Source organism: Semicossyphus pulcher, unplaced genomic scaffold (genome assembly GCF_022749685.1).
Source record: "Semicossyphus pulcher isolate SPU_LCO1_2020_fin unplaced genomic scaffold, fSemPul1.0.p SCAF_25, whole genome shotgun sequence".
In the NCBI taxonomy this organism is placed as follows: domain Eukaryota; kingdom Metazoa; phylum Chordata; class Actinopteri; order Labriformes; family Labridae; genus Semicossyphus; species Semicossyphus pulcher.
Window position 1 is genome coordinate 6,995,595 of NW_027211699.1, and position 22,654 is coordinate 7,018,248.

The 22,654-nt window shown below is 41.0% G+C and overlaps 1 protein-coding gene across 1 annotated transcript in view; it reads left to right on the forward strand.

The window, feature by feature from the left end:
* Positions 1 to 301: 301 nt before the first annotated feature.
* LOC138603963 (meiosis inhibitor protein 1) overlaps positions 302 to 22,654 on the forward strand; it is a 57,417-nt gene continuing 35,064 nt past the window's right edge. Inside the window, 15 exon segments of the mRNA XM_069675743.1 lie at positions 302 to 481; positions 707 to 830; positions 1,275 to 1,325; positions 2,278 to 2,351; positions 3,018 to 3,123; positions 8,265 to 8,474; positions 10,854 to 11,032; positions 12,738 to 12,852; positions 13,301 to 13,420; positions 14,233 to 14,332; positions 16,879 to 17,013; positions 17,570 to 17,684; positions 19,488 to 19,579; positions 19,975 to 20,122; positions 20,440 to 20,551. Coding sequence (XP_069531844.1) covers positions 302 to 481; positions 707 to 830; positions 1,275 to 1,325; positions 2,278 to 2,351; positions 3,018 to 3,123; positions 8,265 to 8,474; positions 10,854 to 11,032; positions 12,738 to 12,852; positions 13,301 to 13,420; positions 14,233 to 14,332; positions 16,879 to 17,013; positions 17,570 to 17,684; positions 19,488 to 19,579; positions 19,975 to 20,122; positions 20,440 to 20,551 — 1,861 coding nt within the window.

Sequence of the window (22,654 nt, forward strand, 5' to 3'; positions counted from 1 at the left end):
TCGACAATTCATCATTTTTGTTTGTTTTATGGTTGGTTTACTGGATTGCATACACTTATTATAATGTGATATCGTTGTCGCCAGAGCCGCAAAACTTTTATAACGAAAACTGCAACTTCCGTGTTTTGGCTAATAAGCTAGCAAGCTAGCTTTATAATCAGTGATGCTATGCAATAGCCTACTTCATAACTAAACTTTTACACACCTTCCTGGCTTGCATACCGTATACATTAAGGGGTTTAGTGTACTTGCCAAATTTATGCATACTGGGTACTTTTGCTCAACAGGTGGAACGATTAAAATGACGAGCGGGGATATTATCTACGACAAGATTCACTTCAGACATAACCCGAAATGGAGCGGCCGACTGGGTCCCGCTGAGGGAGGCGGGCTGCTGCTCTGTGTGGCCTGTGTCATTGAGATGATTGAGAGTGACGATATTGCGGTAAGGAATATATTTAACTTAACTTGAACTTAACTTGTATTATTTTATTTTTACATGTTTCCTCCAACCATAATTTATCCTTCTATTTGGCTGGAATGTGTCTTTTGATGTGTGCTTTTAACGTTTTGCAGATCCTGGACAATTCAGTACAATTCAGGATAGACCAGATAAAATGCAAAATACACGATCTTAATAAATTCCCATGACGCACAGACTTTATTTTCTCTGCCTTATGTCCCTTCATTTGTCTCTGTTGTACAGTCAGTGCGGAAGTCGTTTGTCTTGTCTGGTATCAGCGGGGTGTTGAGGTGTTCTCCTGGGGCCTTGAGAGAGCTGCTCCAGCAGGACCCCAGAGTCTGTCTGCATTTAACAGCTTCTCTTCTGGGTGAGAAATAGTGGCACTTAAAGCTTGAGATTAGGATGAGAAGGAAGGACTTGAAGCACAGCACTTTCTTTTCATACCCGCTCTGTGTGTGGCGTAAAGAGAAAAGGAGTGACTGAGCAATGCAAAGACACTCTGCTCAATATTGACATCTTGCTAGCTTGAGTTTACATCTATGACCTTCCATGTATGTGGGTCAGTTCACAGTCACGCTAGTGCTGCAAGGTCAGAATAACCAACTGAGACGAAAGATATTTTATTTCATTTTTGTCTGTATGTCTTTTTACCTGCATCCTTTGCTTTGTAAAACCCCTACATCTCTTAAACTACTTGCTCCCATGTTCCTGTGTGTGTTTATTTTGTAGCTCCTGTTAGACCTTTGTACATTACAATGGGTTTGTGAAGTACACTTTTAAAACTAGTCTGTCTTTGCTGTCCTGTCCCCAGGGATGCTTCACTCTGTGGAGGACCCAGCAACTCTGGGAAAGGTTGACCAAGGTAAAGAGATGCCTCTTTGGTGTTTGGGTAACATGTATAGTTTGTGTGGGCATGAGCGCAAGCGCACATACAAGCCCAAAGACTCACATTACTCTCATGCTTATAAAGAAACTGACTTAAATGTAGTCGTTATAATGCAGACTGTGTAAGAGTGCACACAATCAGAGGCTATGAGTCACTCCATCTTAGACGCCAACTCTCTTTGTGACTGTGATAATGGTCACTGCTGGTTACTAAGGTGATTGCACTTTGATTCCTTGTACCAAATTTAAACATTTTGACCTTATTTCACTTGTTGATATTCTTTCACTGCTGTGCTGTGCTTTGCCTGTCAAAATTTAAGTGATCATTTCAGTCTGACATATGCAGATATGTCCTAGTCTTGTCATTATGTTGTCCTCTTAGTGAAGTATCAGATTTTTCTCACTGGAGCTACATCTTTCAAAAAGCAAAAATGTGTTTTGCTGAGTGCAAATGACAGAATGATTTTATGGTAGCTGTCTTAAAATGCCTGAGGGACCACTTTGCTGTAATAGTTAGTAGAGTGCTCAAAATGTGACACTGCTCTTGCACATTGCAAAAAGAATATGTGATGAACACATTTGGAGGCTCATTTGGCTCCTATAAAAAATGCTGTCATTAATGTATGTGCGTGTGAGGAGAAACAAAGAGGAGAAAGACAGACAAGAACTTTCAAATGCATCACAACCTACCCTCCTGTTTTGCAGGTCTGCTTAATGGCACCATGGGTATTAGCTCAGGGGTATACCTACATATGGTATTTATGGCTTTGACATCTGATGTTATATCAATTGATCAAAACCTTTTTCTGTATAAATAAGAGAAACTCTACATAATTGTGATGTTTATTTAATGAATGCTTCTCTCTGTTTTTTGTTTGTTGCCTGCATCCGTGTACATACATGTTTTTGCTTGTGTTTACGTGTGTCAGTGCTGGTACAGCTGCTTTTAGAACTCCAGAGTGACCTGTCATGTCGCTTTGTTTTGGATGACATAAACAAACAGGTGAGACACACATTTACAGGCATACAGAGAAACATTTACACATGCCGGCACAGAAACACACTAAACATCCTAAAATATTTAACAGCACTTGTATAACTAACAACATAGCCTCCCAGGGTTGTTTAGTAAACAGTGTACTTGTCTCCCTTTTGCTGCTGTTTTGTTATCTCTGGGGTATTCAGTGGTGGAAAATCCTCATTCAGCAGCCAACACAACAGATGGAAAATAGTACATCTTTGTGTACTGATGATAGAGGTTTAACACCATGTAGAGGTGCAGACAGGTCTCTTTCATGTTACTAGAATAGAGCCTGATTAGGAATGTTCAAAGGAAGGTATTAAAGGAACCCTCTGATGAGAAAAAAAATCTTAAAAGCGATCTGACTGAGTGCTGGAAAAAGAAGTAGGTTTCTTTTTTGAGCTCTTTAAAATAAATGAATTACAGGCTTGTGTCTCAGGTTAATAAATACGAGACTTTAAGACAATGAAAGCCCCCACTTTTCTTTAAAAATAAACACTGATTATTTGATATAACATGCTAATTTCTGCTTACAATAGACTGCCTCTGTGTGCTGTATGTTATATCTTTTTGAGTTCTTTTACACAGCTTTTTATTTATTGCTATTAATTTGTATTTTGTGCATTTCCTGTGCAGCTCAGTGACCAGCTCAGTGACCAGCTCAGTTTGAAAGGTTTACTGCCCACTTTTAACTTCTTGGGGAGCCTAGTGGAAGCAGCCCCCAGCATGGCCCATCTGATAGTGACTCAGTATGGTGAGACACTCTAACAGAAACCCAATCACACCCCACAGTTATACAGGCACTGCTGCAGACGGGGAAACAGCACTGTGTTTTCATGTGTATTTTTTTGGGGGGTAATAACTACCACTTACAGAACACCAATAAACAAATTGTATTTGGAAATCTTGCCACATCTCCTTTTAATGGCCTTTAAATGTGATGAATGTACTTATTTAGTTACTGAAAGATCTTAGTGACTGAAGTCTTTGAACTTGTTGTACATCTACTCTCCTGTAGTGTACTTAAACTTGAGTCAAGTGATGTAAATATTATTTATAGGTTCATATTATCACAGATCATGAACTTGTCTCATCGGAGCTCTGTAATTTGAAGCTTATCCCTTTTGACAGTAAGCTGCTGGTCTGGTACGGGTCAAAGTGAGTTAAGATGAGGTCACATCTTCACTGGGCCGTACAAAACTTTGGCTAGAGAAATAAAATGATGCTGGGACAATTTTTTATAATCTGAGAGCAAGATATACAGTATATTGAACATATTGCAATTCACCTTGAACTGAAGAAAAATCTATGATATATTTCATTTCAGCCTCATTGGTTTCCTCTGCACAGGGATATTCATAATTCAATCAAGACTGCCCATTTTGACCTTTTCAATTATATCCATAATGCATAGAAGTAGTTTTACTGTATCTACTTCTGAATTATTCCTCCCCACACTGTACCCTATTCCACTCCGTCTGCTTCTGAGAAATGAGAAAAAACTGTATTTTTGATATCCTTTCCCCTGAACTTTCTCAATCCAATCTCTCAAGCTGTTATGACCTTTTCAAATACGCTCCGGCTTTATTGAGATTGCCGCGCTTTGGCCACACTTAAAATTCCATCTGCATGGCCAATCCCACACCAGCTCGCTCTGAAAATAAAGACTGCAAAAGTTATTAATACATGTTCATCCAACCTTTTCCTGAACTACACCATTTGGATATATTTATGTCTATATACAATTCTGCAGTGTAGAAAGGCAGGGCGGCGATGCACCTCACAGCCCCTCCCACACAAAACTGCACTGATTTAATCTCTGCAACAACCACCTGTATGATGTCTGCCTACTCACCGAACCATTACTCCCTTCTGTTTAATGGGCACCGTTAATCAACTTTAAGTGTGTGTGTTTGCCATGCCGGAACGCTTGTCTTTACAGTAGTGTAATAGTAGTAATGTGCAGTAGTGTGTGAGCGTGAGCCATATTCATTTTACTATGCTACATAAGTCCACCTTCCATGTATTCCCATGAGTGTAAAGCCCCCCCGAGCAGACGCAGGTAGTTGTAGGTTGTTGTGATGCTGATGCAAAATGCGGGCTGCCACTATTGACTATGCCTGCCTGTCTGTGGCCTGTCACTCAACATGTCTCGGTGGGGCTGTTTGGACTAATGACAACAGCATGAAAAAGACAACATGAGCCAAGAGCAAGCAACACATCCTGCTCTCTCTCCGACTCGCTGTCTGCCTGTCTTTGTTACTGATTAACCCCTCTGTTTTTCTTAAACCTTTGCATTTCTCTGGTTTTTCTTTCCCTCTTTCCCCCTCGCTCATTCATTTCTTCATTACTGGTGTCCTTCTCCCCCAGGTCCTAACTGAGGAGTGGATAGAGATGAAATAAGGCAGCAGGGAGGGAAGATGAAGCATTAATGAGATAAGGAAAGAGGAAGGCAGGCAAAGATAACAAGGATGATAAGGGAAGGAAGGGACAATGGTACAAGCTGCTGTATTTGTCTGAGGTGGAGATGATCAGAGATTTAAAATCACTTATGATTCAGTGAGTCTTTTTCCTTGTATGACTACAAATTAATTCACCAGATCAGTCTGCAGCTTCAACTTTATTTCTATGTCGGCTTGAGAAAGAAAGACATGCATACAAAAATCCAGAGTAAAGAACATTTGGTTTTGTTGGGATTTATTTGGGTTTTTCAAACGAATGCATTTTGTTTGTGGGAAACAATAACAGTTGGAAGTGTAAGAAGCTGCAGAGTAAGCTGAAGGAAGATTTAGTTAAGCAGGTTGATGCAATGAGTGAAAACAACAGAGGCAAATACTGTAGGGAGCAGATCACAGGATGAGCAGAAAGTGGTAGTGCAGAGTGCAAAGCGTCACAGTGGGGCAGTGAAACAGTAAACAAGGCACATAAAGAATGAACCTTTGGTTTTCTCTGCCAAAGAAAACAAAAGGAAAAATGTTTAATCTTTTTTGTTTCAGTTCTTAGCGCCTCTGTCTCTGCATTTGTGTGCTTTCTTCTTGAAATGTGGTTGTTGAACAACAGCAAGGCTTTTATTTTTCACCCATCCTTTAACCAGTCTCTCTTATCTCCCCCCTCCCCTTCTCCCTTCTTCGCACTCCTTCTCTTTTAAGACCGGCTCTCATCTTGGCCGCCTCATATATTTTGGTTTAATCAAACATGTCTGGGAGCCTCTCCTGGCTCACATGGGTTTTGATCTGCTTCACAGAGCAGCTGGGCTTGGGCTTGGCTCTCATACTTTGTCATCTCTAACTCTCTCTCTTTCACTCTCTCTCTCTCTCTCTCTTTATATCTTCCACAGTTACAGATTCTCTCTTATCCACTTTCTCCTTCCAGCTCTTGCGCTGCACTTCACTTAAACACTGTTTATTTCTCTGTTCTTTAAGTCGCTCCTTTATACTTTTTTTCCCTCTTTCCTCTCTCTAGCCACTTCTCTTTTACACGGTCTCACCTTCCTTTATATGTACTCTGATTTCCCAAAGCTTTTACACTCTAATAAATTGAATCTGTCCACATTAATGCAATACTTTGGTTATTATAGCCACCATGTAAATGCATAACATTGTCTTACTCCCATTAAGACACCTCGTTAACAGAGCTAGGTTATTAATGATTTTTCTCCTGTGTCAGCATGTTCACCCTTGTACATATTTGTAGTGTGCCACTGTAGTGCTTCTACTGCTGCTGGAAGCCATGCACTATGCATGCATGTTTTCATTCAATAGATAATAAGCAATATCACATGAGAGGGAGTGATGTTGTACTGAATATCATCATGGCTGTGATTTGGTCGTAGGCACGAGGCCACAGTGAAAAGTTCCAGGGATGTTGTACTCTATGTCCCCACTCATGGAATGGCTCTTATCCAATCAGATTACTTGGTAAGAACTAGCTGTAAGTATTAGTCTATATGTAGACCAGGGGTCTCCAACAGGTAGCTCGCGAGCTACCGGTAGTGGCCTGGATTTTATTAGTTTTAGTAGCTCGCCAAGAGGTTCACAGCTTCTGTACAAAAAATCCGACAACAATAAATGGACCTTGAAAGCCTCGTCCCACTTCAATTCAATGAAATACACAGCTGTCCCGCCCCCTCCAATACAAAACAATAGGATAGGCCGATCAGCTGTCAATAAAAAACCGTAATGCTCCTGGCAAGTTTGTCAACATCTGAACCTAACCAATCACAGCAATGTTGCAGCAACCTCCATCGACAGGTCGGGTCAGTTCTCCTGTATGCTAGTCGAGCCAAAGTGAGGAGTTCGGTGCTGTTAGCCTGTTTAGCCAGATGTATGATGGACAAAGAAGGTGGCCACGCCAAGAAAAAGCTTAAAACGTACTATCTCCACGGGGTGCGGGAAAGTTTTTATTCACAAATGTGAAGGACAAGTGTGTGTGCCTTGTCTGTGGTACCAACGTTTCAGTCGACAAAAGAATCAACACGGGGCGCCACCAGCAATGACAGCGATGTAATGCAAGTAGCTCTTGGCCACTTTAATTTTTTCAAAGTCGCTCTGAGATGAAAAAAGTTGGAGACCCCTGATGTAGACGGTTGCTCAGTCTGTAGGGACTTGGCTTGGGAACCGGAGGGTGGCTGACTCAAGTCCTAGTACGTACCAAGCATGGACATTGGGACTGGCAGCTGGAGAGGTGCTCGTTTATTCCAGGGCGCTGTCGAGGTGCCCTTGCTCGGAGTGCATGTCCATGTGCAGCCCCCTCACTCTGACATCTCTCCATTAATGCATGACCATAGGATCCTGTTTGTGCATGTGTGTATTTCGGCCGATGTGTTTAACATATTTGTAATAACAGAGGGAAAAAATGTAATTTCCCCTCAGGGATTAATACATTATATCTTCATATATTCTTGATTATTTCTGGGAATTTATTAAAAACATTGTTCACTATATCCCAGTGATTTTTCCATGTTCCCATATAGTTATGTATTTATGCTCATGCATGGATGTAAAAGCTTTCATATTATGATTCATTTTCAAAGCATCAGAACTTGCCTCAGTCCGTCGATCTGTTAAAAGCTACACGGGTACCTCCTCTTTTATTATTTAAGCTCCTGCAAACCAAACTATCAGTTATATCTGGCTATTCACCAGGTAAGGGTTTGGGGCCATTAGTAGCTCATGTCACTTCTTTCAAGTTTATGACTTTATGCAGATGTTAATTATTTAAAGATGGCCTTGAGAGCACATTTGAGTCATTTGAGGCTCCTTCTCCCTCAATCTTACTTATATTCTCTTCACCTTCTTGCTTTCTCTTTCATTAAATCAGCCTTTCTACCTTTGTGTTATTGTTTTGTCTCTTCCACAATCACTCGCTGTATGAGTATCTCTTTTGTCCTGTCTTTCTCTGTTCCTGCTTGTTAATCTGAACCATACTCTCTCTGTCAGACAGCGTACCTCGAGCTCCCGTCTGCTGCTCACCAAAAGAGACTCTTCTACTACCCTGTGTATTTTTATAATCACCTTTTTTGCAATCTCTCTCCCACATGTCATTTTACTTCTTTCTCTCCCCAACCACCAATCTTCAATCCTTTCATCATCATTGCAACTTTCCCTCCAGTGTTGCTCAACCATCGTCTTTCAGAGCTAAAGAGGTTTTTAAGGTGAAACTCACAATCGCGCTTTGTTCTTGCCGGTTTGTTCCTCATTGTTATGTCATCTCGCTACGCGCATTGATGTCTGTTGATTTGTGCTTTTCTCACTAAATATAACTTTTACCTTTCCTCTGGGGTGTCTTTATTTCTTAGTTTCCCAAAGATATAATATTTATCCTCCTCCTTTACGCTGTTTAATTCAGGAGTTTGTTTCTGTGTTTACTTATCTGTCTCAATTCTCTTTTCACCAGCACCCATGCTGGAGCACCTGTGCTCAGCCTTACTGTACCCAGATGAAGTGCTGAAGGCCTCGGTCCTGTATGTGTGGCTCAAACTGTTCGGGACAGCTGGGGGCTCGGCAGCCCAGGCCTTGCCCGTTGCCATCAGGGACAGAGTGTGCATCTTGTTGCTTCAGACTTTAGCCAATGCCAGCTCCCCTCAGCTCATCAATAACTGTGTTGGTGAGAAAAATCTGTCACTTATTTTACTTTGTTTAACTTTATAAGATTTATATTTTAGTAGGTTGTATAACAGAAGTTTCCTTTATCCAACCTCCCTCCATCATGGGGGAATGTTTTACTGTGTATATGTTTAACAGATAAATAATAATCCTTCATTTCAAAAACATTTGCAGGGTGCGCTGGTTTAGCTCTGCAGTTAAATCGTGTGTCAAATATACAGAGGCTACAGTCCTGGATGCGCCAGCCTCAGGTTCGACTCCCAGCCTCGGCCCCTTGCAGTGTGTTGTCCCCACTCTCTTTTCCCCTGTATTCGACACCATCCACTGTCCTCCCTCTATAAATTATGGTATAAAAGGCCAAAAAAATGTATAGAAAAAAACATTCGCAGTCAGATGTCTGCAGCAAAGCCAGATTACATTCTAAATAAAATACTTAAAGGGGGTTAGTTGATTACGTTTTCTGACTTTTTCGCCTGTTTTTCACTTCGTAGAAACTTGCATTTTAAAAAAGTAGTGTAGAAAATTATACTTACAGCATCATTAACTGCCTGCATTAAAAATTGCTAAAAATATTGCCCTCATTTAGATCTATCAAGCACTAGACAGCGTGAGTGAGATTGAGCCACTATCATCAAAAGGATTGAAGATGTTGAGTTAAGTGCACTACGCTGAGCTTGGGCAAGCCTGAAAAACACAATTTGCAAGTCAAGATAAGGGCAGCAAGTTGTAAAAAAAAAAGGAAATTTGAGCAGAGCTATGAAGCAGCTAGTTTGATGCCAATCTGAAGGAAAGGCTATTATGATTTTAAGTCATGTGTGAAACACAGCTCCCCTTAAACTGCCTGGGAAAATATAATTATGAGGACTACATCACGGAAGACAGGTACTTTAGGCTCCTAGATATCCTGTCAACAAAAAACTTGTGTTACTTCGGCTTGTAATGTAAAAATAGCAACTGTATCAGACCATAGTGAATTCACCATTTACTGTCTCATCATGAGAGGTCGGCACTAGTGTTTGACAATGAGCCAGGAGTGCTTTTTTTGTTCATTCGTTAAAGCAAAAAGATCATAAAATAACATGTCCATCATCTTTCTGAGGGAAGATTATGAATCGGCTAATGAGAGAGGCTTGATTATTATAATTATAATTCATAATTATAGGATTAAACTGAGATGAAAGAGGTTGCTATCTTAGAAAAATTACAAAGATAATAAGCGTGTCTTGGCTCGCATTACGTTGTGCTTCAGTGTGAGTTCTATGCAAGATGCCAAAGAGATACGGATAAAGGAATTAGAGTCACTATTTTCTAGATATTCAAATTTTTTATTCTCACTAGCCCTTTTTACTCTGTGGTTCTGCCTCAACTCCATAATGAAGCTCCGCCATCATGCCGCCTTTGCCATTTTACATTGGACCAAGCAACACTGGTGTAAAGACGCCCCAGTGTGTGTTTTTACATTTCGTGTTACTACCTCAGATGCATCGCGTGTTACTACCTCAGATGCCGACTCAGAGGCGGAAAGACTTCGCCCCATCATTCCGCCTCTGTGCGTTTTCCATAGAAGAAGAAACGTATCCGCCGAAAAATCCAGCCGTGTAAAGGCAGCTACTGTCTTAACTTGGGGGAGAGGCTGTATACACTTAGGGCTTGGGAATGAGGTGCAAGTAGTCGTAGCTGCAGTTGAGCTTTTGCTGTTTTTGTTTGTGTCGTTTTGAATTGATTTCATCTTAATAAGCTCGCCTACACTTGCCCCAGCGAGAACAGCATGATGGAGGAATTAAACAGGATTATTATTCTTAATCCTCTGCACTACATTGTGTAAACAGCGCCCAAAACATTTCCATGAAAAGCAAAAGTACTTTGTCTTCTGCTTAAAAAATGCTTTCTTTGTTTTGTGTTTTATTGCTGTGTCCCCAGAAGACTGTAAAGGAAAAAGGAAATGCATGCAGCTGGGCATCATTTAATTGCTAATTATATAACAGTTTATTGTGTTTTTGAGTTGTCATTTGTGCACGGTATGTTTGTCTGCTTTTATTAAATGTAGGGCCTCAGTGGACTCGTGTTCCTCTCTGCTCATCTGTATGCTACTGTGACAGTTGTTTGGACTTTGGGCTAGGCTTCATGTTGTTGTGGTACATACTGTACATGTTTAATGTTTAATAGGTCTGCGCTTTGTCGTGCTCGACACACAACTGGTTTGATCTCTCCTAAGGTTTTTTTTATCATAAGAGAAGTTGTCTTATATTCACCACTGCATGACAGTATGAATGCATCAATCCCCCTGCCATGTTTAAAACACAATTGTTAGAATATGTATTTAAATTTTTTTGTACAATGTTAATCTTTGTCATCCGTTTGTGTGTCTTTCATGTGTTAGGCCTGCTGTCGCTGCTGGTTCAGCTGGGAGAGGCAGTGTCAGTTCTGATGAACAGCCCCGGCAATCAGATCACGGGCAGTGAGAACCAGATCATCCACATAAACAGCAGCCAGGCCCTCAGCCAAAACCAAGAGCAACAGTCCCCTGACCATTGCCCTCTGCCTCTCATACTGAAAAAGGTCTCTGTCAAAACATCCTGCTCCCATCCCCAAGACCGCATTCTGGCACTCACGATAATAATAACAAGCAGTTCTAATCCTGGATTAATGTTCCTTTGAATGGGGATTCAGGGAGGGTTTACTCTGGACAAATATTTTTACTTCATGTCTGGGAAATCAATGTGCAGATTACATCTAGTTAAATTTTCTCAGTTCTGACTCACATTACAGCGCAGCTCATGACGTCAGTAGTTCAGAAGATTTCCATTGTGTGTCGAGGGGTTATAAATTCTAACTCATAACTTGTATAATCTAAATTATTTCCCAAAACATAGTTTAAGTGCTGTTTTGATGTCCTCCCAATATTGCAATGATTGTTTTTGCTCGCACGGAACTGCATGAAAACTACAGAGAACTTTGACAAAAAGATAAAAATATCTCAGATGTTGTTGCAGTTGCAGAAACAAACAACAGTGAGAGCGTGACACTGAAACTAAACAAGAAAAAAGCATGTAAACTTTAGTTTCTGTGCTCTGATTCACATTATAACATGGCAGTTTTCCCTCAGTAAACAGATTATATAAAAACCTTTTTACAACCAAATTGATCCGTAATATAACCTGATGATTTATAATGGTAGTTCTGGTAGTTTGATTCCCCAAAGCTGGACTGGCATAGACATAAAAGGACAAATGAATGAGCTTCAAACTCGATCTAAAAACCAGGGTGGAGCGATGTTATACAGCAAGTTTAATAGAGCTTTTTATATGTTTTCGGGTTTTGTTGCAAACCAATTTCCCTGCTGGCTCATGGTATTGACATTTGAAAGCCTTTGAAACATTCATAAACTAACTGTGCAGCTTAGAACACAGACCAGGTCCGGCTCAAGCCAGAGGCGATATTGGCGGTTGCCATGGGCGCAACTTTCTGGGGGGCGCTGGCTTGAGCCTCAAATGTTTCTAATGTAGCCGCGGGTGCGATGTTAAAAATAAACCTTCATTCACAACCTTTCTCTCGCCTCCGCTCGCATTTACTGTCACTCTGCCGCTCTCTCACTCACTCACTCGCTGCGCACCTTCTGACACAAGTTACAGCGAGGGGAGAGGAGACATGTCAGAGCGTTCAGGTCCAGGTGGAAAAACTCAATCTATTAATAGAGGGGAGGGTTAAAAGTGTAATGTTTTGATGTACATATATTGTTCTTCATGTTGTTTTATTAGCTTTCCCTACTCGTGTAATCCCACAGCGTTTTATGTGATGCAGACAGACAGAGAGCAGAATAGAGAAAGGGAGGGGAAGAGAGATGGCCATCTCTCTCCTCTATTATAGGCTACCATATATAGACTATTATAGGTTATTTCTCTATTATAGGCAACCGGATATTATAAGCTACCATTTCCTAAACTCGCCTAGTGCACCAAAATGGCCAGAGCCGGCATGGACAATTGCCAAAATATTAATTTCTTTCTTATGTCACCAACAATCTAGCAGGTTCGAAGTAACTGCATATTATGAATGTGACTCTCCACCGAACATGTAAAAGCCTAACTATAGACAAAAGTTAAAAATTCGATACAAATTCACAGAGCATCACTTTAAAGTTTTCTATTTAAAATGTTAAATTGCATCACCTCGTCAGGTAATAAAAGCTCTCCACACTACTTCAGTACTATGTGTCTTCAATGATCGGTGAATTCTAATAAAGTCCATAACATGTGTCATCTAGCTGCTGCTGAGTGGTGATGAGACGTTACAGGCGACCAGTGCGAAGTGTATTGCATCCATCCTGGTTCATTCTCCCAGTCAGTTAAGCGCTCCCTTCATCAAGGCCGACATACCAGGTGATAAGCTAACGCAGACACACAAACACAGGGGCTGGGATATGATAGTTAGACCAGCTGTTTCCTTTTTTCATTTGTTTTCTGAAGACATTTTTTCTGACATCTCTCTGTTCATTTTGACTGTAGCTTTGTCTACCTATTTGTTATTTGTTGTTTTGTCTCACTATGTACCTCTCTGTCTTCCTGTCATTCTGTGTTGTTTCTTTTGTTTTTCTCTTGTTTCTGATCTTCTGAATAAAATGGGGCTCTCAGAAGGGAATATTACATCCATTTTTGTGTATCATACTTTAGTTTGCCTGAAAACATAACACCCTGTTTGAAAAGAGGTATGAGGATGCTACAGAGGAGTAATACAGTTTACTAATACTGCTCCCTGTTCCCTCTTAACTTTATTTCTAACAGAATTTCTCTTTTTCTCTTTGCCTCTCTTTTCTTGTTCCCCTTGTAGAGTTTCTGTTTGACCGCCTGGCCAGTAGTAGTAATGAGGTGCTGCTGTGGTCCGTCTACAGCTGCCTGGTGTTGCTGACTGAGGAGCCTCTCTTCTTCTTGCAGTGTCACTCTGTCTATGGTGAGAGCTTGGACACATCAAAAACTGTCATCCCTACTTGTGGTAGATGTGTGTGTATGCATGTGTACGTGTGTGCTGTGTCTGTTTGTGATCAAATGGCTGTACAGCCTTCATTTTTGGGTTTATTGTATATTGATTAACATCTCTGAATAGTTAATGGACAACTGATTAAAAAACAGGTGTGGTGACAGCGTTTTTAGGCCTTTGCATCTTGAAGCATCACAGCTACATTACTGCACAGGGGAAGAAGAAGAAGAACAAATACACTGTGTTAACTCGACGAGACAGATGGTTCTTCCGGCCAAACGAACCAGTAGTGATCACGTATAGGCTTAATGATTTGCATCCTTTATTTGTGGTTATGAATATTATCCTGAAGCACAGATGTGTGTGTATGTTTGTGTACCATTACAGTACTTGATTTATATGAGGTGCCACTGTCTTTGGCTTTCATTAATTCTGCAGCACTTCAACTCCACCTCAGAGAAATTGTTGCAAAAACACTTGCAATACATACTTAATTTACTTGCACACAGGATATCAGCTGTAACCACTCTCTGTTCCATTAAGTTCGTGCTCTAGTTCACTATAAATATAAGATCATTACGGCAGAATCAGTGTAGCAGTAAATTAGAAATATGTACCACTGCTTGTTTGACTGTATTACATTTATGAGCATGTCACTCATTTTAGCCTGTAATGTTGCAAACACCAGTCAAAGCAAATCTCATCACTTTGGCACAGAGCAAGATCAGAGAGAAGTGTGTGTTGGGTGTGTGTGTCTGCAATAAGTGTATGATTTTGTGCGTCAGGTATTGAGTCCCTGGTGCGCAGTCTGATGGAGGCTCTGCGGCTGACCAACATGGAAGTGCCAAAACAAGGTCTGCTGCTCCTCACTGAGATACTGGAAAGGTAGGACTGCTCTGTAAGGTTTTATTTTGAGCTGTCCCAAAGCCAAAATCATCCTGCTGCACCAGACTTATAGATCCCCCGACAATTCATGCTCTGAGCATCATTGCTCGCTGACTACCAATTATGTCAGTACACCTCAGCTTCTATCACATCCAATGGAGCACTTTCACATCACTGGAGGGGAGACACAGCTGCAGCAAATAAACACCATTAGGTGCTAATTAGGCATCCCAGTTAGCTCTTCAACATCCTTATATTTTCATCAAAGGCTCCTTGATCGAGGACTTGCAAATGCAGCTGTTAATGCCTTTGTCTTTTAAAGGGATAAGTCAGATAAGCAACAGAAAATAACACATCTGAGTGTTTATTTCCTGAGGTTTGAGATGTTTCTGAGACTTCTGCCTTCGATAAAGCATAATGACATTTAAGTTATTCACACAGCGGCCATTTTCCTCGTATGTTTCGTTCAGGGTGGAGACATTGAACCATATTGTATTATATTGTAACACTGTATTTTATAACCCATTAGTTACCATTCATCATGATTCCTACAATTAAAACGTGTGCTTCATGGAACACAGCTCAGCTACAACATTATTATATTGATACCAGCATTTGAGCTACCCTGAGTGTGATGTCAAGTTTTCAGCATGTGAATATGGTGAGAAGCTGTTAGGCCCAATGACTGTATATATAGATGGACTACATCTGCTCTCATTGTGCAGAATTGATGCCAAAATAGCCCCCGTGATAGGCGCTGCCATCTTGCGATGGTGACGTCATTTGGAGCCAGAGACTGCGCAGTAGAGATCAGCGAGTGGAGCTGCTGTAGTCACTTCTGCTAACCCAAACACACACCTAACCTAACTTACAGAAAAACAGCAAAGATCCCACACGCCGGTGTATTTAACAGCCGAACAGCTTCTTTGTGTTGGTCTGAAGCAGACGTTCACAGATATGTAAACTTTAAATTAAGTTACGCCGTTCGTCCTACACTCAGCTCATCCGGAACAGATTGGCTGCAGGTGCCGGATTTGTCAACAGAGCTGTCAATCAACCTATTTACAGCATCAAATAACTAATTAAAAATAAACTTGTCAGAAAAATGAACACTTGGGCGTAAATCATCATGATACGAACTAACAACTAAATGATTAACTGAAGACAAACAAAATCAACAAAACACAAGAACACAAAGTCCCTGCTGAGAACCACAGCAGTCCCCACTCCAAAAGCCTCTGTCTTCAGATTTCATGACTGCTCAATGAAGTACACCTGGTCTTTGATGCTTAAAAACTCCAATCACCTGGGAAGAGCTGGGAAGACGCAACAGAAAGGGAAAACAGTGCAGGGAACACACAGCTGTAACAGAAACTTTCTTTGGAAAATATTTCAGTTGTTTTAGCTTCTGCATGTTAATCTCACCAAAACTACACACACAATTATGCTTATTGTTTTTACACCACTATGTGTCTGTACACCAACTGAACAGCATGAACAACTTCACATGCACAGACATGTTCAACCGACCTTCTCTAAAACATATTAAATATCGTGCACTGAGAAGTTAATTATATTTGGATTAACTGTCTGCTGGCTCGCAGATGAAAATTTATCACAAGCCGGTAAAACACACGTCATATATCTGCAAGGTTGACATGATTTTAATGGAATGTTCCACACGTTGCATAGCAATGATACAGGGGGCACGAGATTTCAAATGACGAGGGAAATTTGTCCTTTACGCTGAGCGGGACAGTAAAAAAGTAGCTGGAGCAGAGCTGTTAAAGTGCTGAACAAGCTTAAGCCTGTGCGTGTGTGCAGGTGTTTGTGTGTGAAGAAGAGGACCAGAATCTCACCTAGTTTGGCCTTTAACTCTTGATAGTGCATGTGTGTGAGCGCGTGCATTCTGTGTTTGTGTCTGTTTGCATGCATACTTAAATACCACTGTGTGTGTGTGTGTGTGTGTGTGTGTGTGTCTCTTTATATGCACGTGTGTGTTATTTAGGATGTTATATGCAACTACTGTTGTGGCAACAGGGAGCCGGTCCACAGCTGTTGTGGTGCTGCATCATAGACTAGAAATACACTCTGGTGATCTTTGTCACGCCAATAGGTCATCACTATTTGTTTATTATGTGTCCCTGCCTGAAGGAGAGAAAATGAGTTTGTGTGTGGAGGTGAAAGAGGCAAGGGAGGGATGAGTTCATCGCGACTCAGCAAACAGTCACTGCTGGTATTGGCACAGCAAGACGAAGAATGATAGACCAGGCAAAAGAACAGAGTGCCAGCTGTTGGGCCCTTATTGACACCCGTGTCAAAAAGCCACATCAGCAAAACGTCTTTGTATTTTTGGCGTAGTTCTCACTGAGTCATCGATGAAATTCACAGTAATGTACCCTTTTTTAGCTGTTGGGATGTTTTATTATTTGCTTACACGAAAGACTTACGTTTAATTTGTCCAATTGTCCTTTTTTATACGCTAGGACCTGCACTGTAGTTTTTTAAGAAATGTCAGTATCTGTGTGTGTCTATGTTGTGCACAGGCAGCCCCCGAATGTGCGCCTGTTCCCCAGCAGTGGAGGCTTTGTGGCAGTTACAGAGGCTGTAGTAACTGGAGTCTCTTCCTCCTGCCTGCTGGTTGCAACACAAGCTGCCAACACTGCCTCCGCCCTGCTCAGGTATACATTAAGACATCTACTGTAGAGTGAGTCATATATTGTCAAGGAAACCTCGACAGCCACACACACACACACACACATACATACATATAAACATGTAACAATATATTTGCAAATAAGTACAAGGCGCGCTCAATTCAGTAACTGGCAAAGTCACTCATTGAGTCACTCATTAATGAATGCAAATGTAAAGAACACACGGTAAACCCCCCATGTGTATGCACGCACAACTGCATAGTGTCACGTGTAAATAGAAAACAGACAGACGGACTCAGAGACGCATAGATTTACTCATAGATAATTGATGTAGTTCTATTTCAAAGGACACTTGTAAACTTCACACTCTCTGGCAGATCCAAACAATGAGCTGAAATCATTCACACGCGCACTCACACACACACACTTATACTAACACATTTATATCCCTATCTGCTACTGCCTGTCTCTTTCCTCCATCATCCTCCTCCTTGCCTACTTAGATTTCATGCAGTGTTGTGTTATAAAAAGTCAGTTTTTATCTGCTTTTTATGAACTTCTGCTTCTCTGAATTCTCCAGACTGAACCACCAGTCCATACCAGTCCAGTACAGGCACATAGAGGGATTGATAGAGGCCATCACTAGCCGATTCTCTGAGCTGACCCCACCCTATGCTTCTCATCATCGAAGCTCTGTGAGTTAGCGTGGCCCATGTTTAATTAAAAAATGTGAAATTCAAGTTATGAAACACAACATTTAAGAGATGGAGGTGAAGAGAGTTTCTCTGGTGGTGATTCTCCAAGTGTTTTATGTGGTTATCAGTGGATTAAAACAATACTGACATATCCTCCTTTTGATTCTATCAAGCAACATTTCACACAATATACAGTGCTGGAAAAAATTAAGAGACCACTCCAAATGTTCCTTAAAGGGGACATATTTTAGCTGTGCAATCAATTTTCTCTTATTCGAATGTGTTTTTGAATCACGTTTTCAGAGCCTCTCCTTCCTCCTGAAACAAACGAGCCGTTTTGCCATTCAAAGGTCAGACCTTAGCCACGATTGGCTGACAGTATTTGGAGTGACTGCATAGCCCCTCCCCCACGTGTGCGATCCCACGTAAGGGAGCGGCCGCACTGCGCTGTCATTCCAAAGTTGTAGAAAACATGGCTGCTCTAGGATCGGTTATGCGGCCTTATATGTACGAGCCAGAATCGCCAGGAGGTATCAGAATGGTAAGTTGAAATCTTGACGACTTGACTACAAGCTAGTGCAAGAAGGCAGCCTGAGGTGAATGACGGTGAATGACGATTGGTCGATTGCAGCTAAAGCAAGGTTCTATATAGAAACCTGCAGCTGTTCTGAACGGCCCATTTCAGAGGCGACCTTTTTAAAGAATATAATTCTGTAAAAACACGGAATAATGCAGTTTTCACTTTTTCACTGTGAACAATAAACGCAAAAATGTGAAACCCATGTAAAAAACCCTTTAAATCAGCGTCTTTCTCTACATGTCATGGCCGCCCAATCCAGATCTGAACCCCATTGAAAACCTCCTGAACATCAAACAAAGCCGAGCTGCTCCATAGCAGCCTAACAGCACCCAACAGCACTGTGACAGACTGGGGGAGAGCATGCCAAGACGCATGAACACTGTAATTAAAAAACAGGTTGTTCCACCAAATACTGATCTCTGATCTCTGAGTTAAAACATTAGTATTCTGCTTTTTAAACATGAACATGAACTTGTTTTCTTTGTATTATTCGAGCTCTGAAAAACATCTTTTGGTTATCTGAACCAGTCGGCAATTTCTGGAAATAAATACTTAAATGAGAATATTTTATTAGGAAGTAGGGAGAAATAAAAGTTCATTTTACAGAAGCACAAACCTATAAGTAGTAGAACCAGAGAAAACATATTTTTGCAGTGGTCTCTTATTTTTGTTCGGAGCTGTATATGGGACAGACATACAGACAGAAGGGGAAATCATTCTTCCATGAGGGACTGAATGTCTGTTTATTGTTTGTTTTTCCACAGCTGTCCATATCACCTTCTGTTTCAGACAGGAATCATTATTCTTCAACGTCAGCATAGAGGATTGTGGCGTTTATCTGCTGCCTTACTTTCGTAGCATATTGTGACTTGTAACCAGGAGGATACTGCTGTGGGCGGGAAAATGAGCTTGATTACAGAGAGAGGGGCTGCTTTGTCATAGCCAAAGTAGCTCTTTTTATAATCAATACATTTTATCAGCAGTCAGATTAAAGAACAAAAACAAGTCAGATAATTATAAGAATGCCAAATATTACCGCTGATAATTTATCTTACCCAATAGTCATTCAGTCTATAGTCTGTTTCTTATGGGAAATGATGTGATCGGATTTGCTCGTCCGTTGCACTCGATCTACTTCCTTCACTCCTCATCTCTCTCATCATGTTACTTTAGTCTCCCCCCCCCCCCCCCCCCCCCCCAATCTTTCTCTGCTTTACCTTCAGGCGAGTCTAAAGAGGTCAGATCCCAGCAGCCAGGCTTCCAGGTCAGAAGGATTTCTGCTCCAGGCCTTGGTCTGTTTCCAGGCTGCCTGCAGGTCAGCGCATCATTCAGGGAGTTAAATTTGCTCCCTAGGACAGTTCAAAAATGAATGAACTGACTAACGGGCAGACCAAAGGTTTAGTTATAGGTTGTGCTTTCATTGTTTGATGCTCTTACACATGAAAACATGTATCTTTAAAAGTTCTGCCTTTGTCTTAAAGGTTTGTTTTCTACACCAAACATGAATATTATTGAATATTTGTGCAAAGGTTGAGTCATTGAAATTATACTTTAAGTCCACCGGCAGAGTTCAGTCATTGATCTGTTGAATTCATAAAATCATTTGCATAGATGTATTTAATGCACAGCTGTATTTCTTGTATGTCTGTTCTTAATTAGATTTTTCTCAATGTGATTGGTTACATTAATATGTGTGTGTGTGTGTTCAAGGTTGGCCGAGGAGTGTGCATCAGAGCCTGTTCTAAAGGAGAACACATTCACAGCTCCGTCCAAACACAGCCATGCTCAGGACACACTGGAGTCTCTGTGTCAATGTCTGCTGCGCTGCTGTGACTCCGTCTGGATACCAACCATCATTGTGAGAGCGGGAAGCACTCACACACACACGCATGGACATCATTATCTCAAACCTCTGTCTCTGTCACACATACTTGCGACCAGACGCTTGACAAAATGATCCCTCAGTTTGTTGCTTCTCTTTCTTGGAATAAGTCACAATGATTACCACGCTCTGTGCAAGATTAGTAAGCACAGCCATTGTCGTCTTTAGTTATGTGTACACTATTTGAGCCCATCAATCTGTGCTGCTGTCATATTTTTGAGTAGGTTCTTTTTAGGCAAAAAATCAAAAAGACAGAAGTGGTGATTTTTCTGTGATTTCCTGTGTGTCTGTAGAGGATGTGTGAGCGTGCACCCAACGCTCAGATACTGCAGTATTTCTACTCCATCCTATCATCCCAGTTCGCCCTCCTACCATCCCTCACGCCTGTCTTTGCCAAAAAACTAGGTGAGTTTGGAAACACTGTGCAACCTCTCATTATCAGCAATTATCCCAGAATTTGATTTGATTTTAGTTGCAGACATCCTGTCATCTTGTTTTGTGGCAGAAAGATGGCAGTGTGTGTGTTTCACCCCTTTGCACTGGCACATTTATTTTGGTGAGGAACTGCCCGTTTGGAGCTTAATCCATTGTATGTGGATGATAGATGGTGTCTTAAGCCATCAGCTCTGTTAAAGGATGGCTTAACATAAATGGCTTCCTTGACACCTCTTTCAAACCAGCGGTCTTTTCTGGCCAGGATTTGAACCTTGCTGTCCTTTTCCCTTTAGATGTAGGTGGACAGCAGAGTCCTGACCTGAGGAGCTGGCTCTCCTATGCTGGGCCATGCGTGACCTGCAGAGGCTTATATTTCTAGCTCCGTCCACCAGTCAGTTTAGAACTGAAGAAGCCTTTCAGATGAGAGGTGAAACGTCTTCGAGAACTTCAACCAAGTCCAGTTGCCTTTTGGATTAAGCTTAGAATTACCATGACCTGAATGACTGAGAACCTTCACAGACTGATGTGTGGATCTGCCTAAGCAGCTTTAACTGGGACAGTTTCCAACAAATCTTTTCTCTTCTTTTGAAGAAGCTTAAAAGAAAAGAAAAGATGCATAAAGTCATGAAATACAATTCTGATATTCAAGAGATATGAGTTACTTCAAGAATATTTTATGATGAGGAGAACTTTAGTTTTGCGCTGCTTTTGTTAAGTTCTGTTCAGTTATATCCAGGTTCCATGATATAATCAAGCCTTTCTACACAGGGACATTTAATTTGAAAACAAATAAATCCTACACAGACACATGGTTACGAAACAGACTGAAATTAATTCTGATGCCTTTATATAACCAACCAAAGCAAACCAGACCATCAGCGGCAAGATTGATTATTTCTATATAGTTATTTTTAACGCCTGAAACCGCTGGCGAGAGGTAGGTGTCAGATGAAGCCATTAACTTCACGCTGCCTTTGTTTACATCTTCCTGGGCAGAAATTTAAAGTGAGTGATGCATATGACTGTTAAAGAAAGCAGGATGAGAGTTTTTGTTAAAAAAACACCACTTAAGCATGTACAGGACAAAATCAGCAAAGAGATAAGAGGTACGGCTTTGTCCACAGGGGGCGCTAATATCAACACAAACTGAAAGTTCCTCACAGGAGCTTTAAGATGTTAGAAGTGTTTCTTTACAGATTTCTGTCAGCTGAAGGTAAATATTTGTTTTTTGGGGGACATCATTGTTGAGCTTATTAAAGTGAAGTACCTTGCTGGCAACACTGAAAATCCAGAAAGTAAATTAGATAAGCAGAAATTTAATTAAAACACAGTTCCCTGCTAATCGTATAGAGATGGATTAAAATTTAATTTAATTACAGATTGTTCTTTTCTGAACCACTGAATGTTTTCTGTAGTAATGTTTACAACACTAAAATCCATATTTTATGCAGTTTGAAGATGTGAAGGAACTGGCAATGCCAAAGGTTGATTCTGCTTTCTCAATGATAAGGCCGAATGCCTGAATGTTGACTTGATGAAATTTCCATTCCCTGTCGGGGGGAAACCAAGCAATCTTTCCAGAGCTGGCAGTCCACATGACGAGCTCAAATTATTAAGAGGAAACATGTTGCTTTGGGCATCGAGCTGCAGCCAGCGTGGTGCCATTAACTAGGAACCTTATCTTTATAAATTATGCTGCAAGCGGTTATGAATAGTTTCCTGCAAATATGGCTGAGCAGCACCTTGGCATGGGTCCACAAGAGAGGGAGTAGGTACCTTTATGTGATTTATAATTCTCTTTAATAAGATAAGATTGTTCACTCTCAGTGTAGCACTAAAACAGCCAGTAAGAACAGCTTTATGATTGACTGTAACTTCTTTTCCATATGAATACAAAAGGATGGCTGCCCCAGTACTTTCAGTGTCACCACATGATCAGCTTGGAGCTGTAGCTTGAAAACTAATGTGAAAAATGAAGGTTAGGGGATCATGAACTGAGACTGTTATAAGGATAACAGGTGTCTCTCTCCTATTCTGCACTGTCAAATCTATCTCTCATATCTCGCCATAGTA